This window comes from Morus notabilis, unplaced genomic scaffold (assembly GCF_000414095.1).
Source record: "Morus notabilis unplaced genomic scaffold, ASM41409v2 Scaffold1388, whole genome shotgun sequence".
In the NCBI taxonomy this organism is placed as follows: Eukaryota; Viridiplantae; Streptophyta; class Magnoliopsida; order Rosales; family Moraceae; genus Morus; species Morus notabilis.
The window spans coordinates 196,159-200,050 of NW_010362392.1; the positions used below are offsets into that span (position 1 = coordinate 196,159).

At 44.6% G+C, this 3,892-nt stretch overlaps 1 protein-coding gene across 1 annotated transcript; it reads left to right on the plus strand.

Annotated features, from left to right (window-relative positions):
• Positions 1-2,113: 2,113 nt before the first annotated feature.
• Positions 2,114-3,857, plus strand: LOC21398449 (aldehyde oxidase GLOX1). Its single transcript, XM_010101899.2, has one exon. It carries the CDS (start codon positions 2,138-2,140, stop codon positions 3,788-3,790), a length of 1,653 nt encoding a protein of 550 aa, XP_010100201.1. The 5' UTR covers positions 2,114-2,137; the 3' UTR covers positions 3,791-3,857.
• The last annotated feature ends 35 nt before the right edge of the window (positions 3,858-3,892 follow it).

Genomic DNA, 3,892 nt, shown 5'->3' on the forward strand with positions numbered 1-3,892 from the left:
CCATTGCGCCGACATTTGCAGCCCCGCATACACACAGTCAGCCTTTACTGACCCGGCCCCAACCAACTGTAGTTTGTTTCACAGTGTTAGACGCTAAGCAAGAAAGCATTCAGTCTTTGCCATTGCCCTGTGCCGGGAAAAGAAAATTGACAAAAAGGACTGTACACGACACATTATTGGAGAGCACCCTTATTCATCCAAGATATAATCCCACACTTATACATAGTGGTTCTATTAATGGGTCTTACATATATCTGATCAGGAGGGACTCACTATTTATAACAGTGAAGTTATTTACTTATAAGGATAAATAACAATTTTTGTTATTAGAGATGGTGAACCTAACGTGCAATTTTCTTAACGTGGCATTACACAACATCGAGTGTGGTCGTTTAGTGATAATGGAGTATCGTTGTGGGTCTGTGGTCATTGGTCGTTTGAGTGTTGGGCTATCCCTTTAGAAGTATTAAATGTGAATTCTATTTTTTAACAACCTAATACTTAATTCAGAGTGCTTCAGATTACCCCCCATCTAACCCTTAACGTTGGCACATTTGGGTGGGGCTTTCATTGCTGACTATTTGCCTTTGCCTCTGCCACAATGAATTCATTTCTCCACAAGGTTCACCGACTATATATGCACTGTTCATATAGGCTGTCCGTGCCAGTTCCCACCGACACTTCTTGCACATCATTAGGGCTGTTTATGGGTTGGGTTGGTGCGGGGTAAGATTTTTTTTCTTCCGCCCTAAAGGGTGCGGGTTGCACATATTTGGCCCCAACGATGTTAGAAAAATTTCACAACCCAACGATGTTCAGGTTGAGTTGGGGCGGTGCGGGGTGCGTTGGGTGGTCGGTTTCAACATTCAAAAAATCAAAGACTTAAAAGTTCAATATAATATTCAAACTTCATCATTAAATAGAAATAGCAACAATCTTTATCAGTCCATCTAACATCAAACATGAAGCAAAGTAGTCCATCCAACATCAAATACAAAGCAAACATAAATTAGTCTTAACATAAAACAAATAGTTTAAGCAAAGCAAACATAGAGGTATATGCTGCGGGTTGGGTTGGGGATTGCGGGTTGTTATTGGGCCAACCCACAATCCGCTCCAAACACTTCGGGCCAGAGGTATAATGGGCCGAAAATTTAAAAATAATGCTGCGGGTTGCTTTTTTCAGCTTGGGTTGGGGCGGGGTGGGTTGGGTTTGCGGGTTGTGCGGGTTTATGAACAGCCCTACACATCATGTTCACCCATGCACGTTAAGGGTGCGTTTAGTTAGTGTATTCGTGTCATAATTTAAATCATTATTTGTAGTTCGTTATAGTTCTCTCATAAAAAATACACATAAATCGAGAATGATTTTAAATCATAATTCTGAATCTATGAATTAACGTTCACTAAATAATATATAGAAGGAAAAGTGCAAGCATAATTAAATTATGGATTATTATTGCTAGTGGATTCTGAACTTTGAGATCTTTTTATTTTTTATTTTTAAAATTTTTTAATCCACACTATATAGCAGTGTACCCATTTGGGTCATTTCCACTTGTTAACGCCTACGTCTCATCAAATGACTGCAATACAGAGCTGGCCAATAAGCACAAACCTTTCCACCATGAAGGCCATAAATGACCGGAAAAGCAGATAATTGGGCTCTCATGCATTTACACTCTTTCAAGTCTATTTACTACGCACATGCTGATCACTGGCCACACAATTACAGCTAATAACACCATCAGCTAGCTTCACAGGAAACCTAGAATAATCAACTCATAAAAGCTCACTTATTTAGCTTGATTGAAGTAAATAAACATCTAAATTGTCTAACTTTCATTATTGGTGAGCAACAAAATTAATCCCCACCTTTAACGCTCCAATCAGGCTAACTGATATAACTTAATTGCCACCATCACTAAAAACAAATCCCATGATCAACTATTTTTCACATTACATATGGTTGTGATCACCAAATATAATTATTACTCAAAGTCAAAACCTACCGCTATAGAGTTTAATGCAATTAATACTACAAACTTACGTTAACTCAGAGCCATATTAAACTGGCCGCATCTATTATTTTCTTCATCACAAGCATGTGTAATGTAATACTCTAAGCTTCTCAAACATGGCTGCCAAAACCTCATTCTTTCTACTAATAGCAATCACAACATGCTTGATCACTAGTAGTACTTCTCAAACGCCGGCGTATCGGGGAAGATGGCGGTTGCTGAAAAGAAACATCGGAATCTCGGCAATGCACATGGCATTGTTGCCGAACGACAAGATCATCGTATTTGATCGGACAAGCTTCGGCCCTTCAAACTTAACTCTGCCACAAGCAAAGTGCCACATTGATTCCACAATCTCTGACAATTGCTTCGCCCACTCGGTCGAGTTCGACCTCTCAAACCGCGCCGTCCGCCCCCTCACCATCCTCACCGACACGTGGTGCTCCTCCGGCGCCTTGTCCTCCAGCGGCGTCCTGGTCCAGACCGGTGGCTTTGAGGCCGGGGAGCTAGTCGTTCGGTACTTCCAGCCCTGCGCAGGCTGCGACTGGGTTGAGAATCCCAACGGGCTTATCGCCCCGCGTTGGTACTCTTCGAACCAGGTTTTGCCCGACGGGAGAATCATCGTCGTCGGAGGAAGATTGGAGTTCTCTTACGAGTTCATTCCAAAATCTTCAAAACAAAATCCGCAGCTTTACAAACTTCCGTTTCTTGAACAAACTAGATACTCAGCGAAAGTCCCCAACAATTTGTACCCTTTTCTTCACCTTTCTCCGGACGGGAATCTCTTCATTTTCGCCAACGACAGGGCGATCCTCCTCGACTACGCGAGCGGCATTGTAGTCCGGCAGTTCCCGACCATGCCGGATGGGAACGGCGCCGTTTCGAGGAACTATCCGAGCACGGGCTCATCGGCTTTGCTTCCTATTTTCCTCTCTCGAAACGACACCGTCACGCGAGACGCCGTCGTTTTGGTCTGCGGCGGGACGGCGTCGGACGCGAACGTGAAGGCTTCGGCCGGGGAATACGTCGTGGCAACGAGAAGTTGCGGTCGAATTTCGATCACCGAGGAGAAGCCGGAATGGGAAATGGAGGAAATGCCGGTCGAGAGAGTGATGGGGGACATGATTCTGCTCCCGACCGGCGACGTTCTGATAATAAACGGCGCGAGGAAAGGAACCGCCGGTTGGGATGTTGCAAGAGAACCGGTTTTGTACCCGGTTCTTTACCGGACCGGGAGAGACGCCAAAACCCGGTTCGAGATACTAAGCCCGAGTATCATCCCCCGTCTGTATCATTCGACGGCACATTTGCTCCCCGACGGTCGGGTTTTAGTCGGGGGAAGCAACCCGAACAGGAACTACAACTTCTCTACGGTTTACCCCACCGAGCTGAGTCTCGAAACCTTTTATCCACCATATTTGAATACTAAATCTCGGCCGTTGATCACGAATGTGGAGCCAGGGAAGGAGATGGCGTATAAGCAGAGGATCTCGGTCCGGTTTCGGTCGAGCTCTAAGGAAAGTTTTAATGGCGGTGGGGTTTATGTGACGATGGTGGCTCCGTCGTTTACTACGCATTCGTTTGCGATGAACCAGAGGCTGTTGGTTTTGGACGTTGGGGAAGTGATGAGTAGGGAGAAAGAGAGTAATGAGTACGTGGTTGAGGGTCATGCGCCGCCGACGCCGGCGGTGGCTCCACCGGGGTATTACTTGCTGTTTGTGGTGGTTCATGGTGCGCCGAGTCGGGGAATGTGGATAAGGATCAAATAGACATATTAGTTATTCATTTGCATTGAAGTGGTAGTAATTATTTATATATTTGCATTTTTTTGGATGGTCATGCTTTCTTTTTTTTTTTTTTTTTTTTTTGTT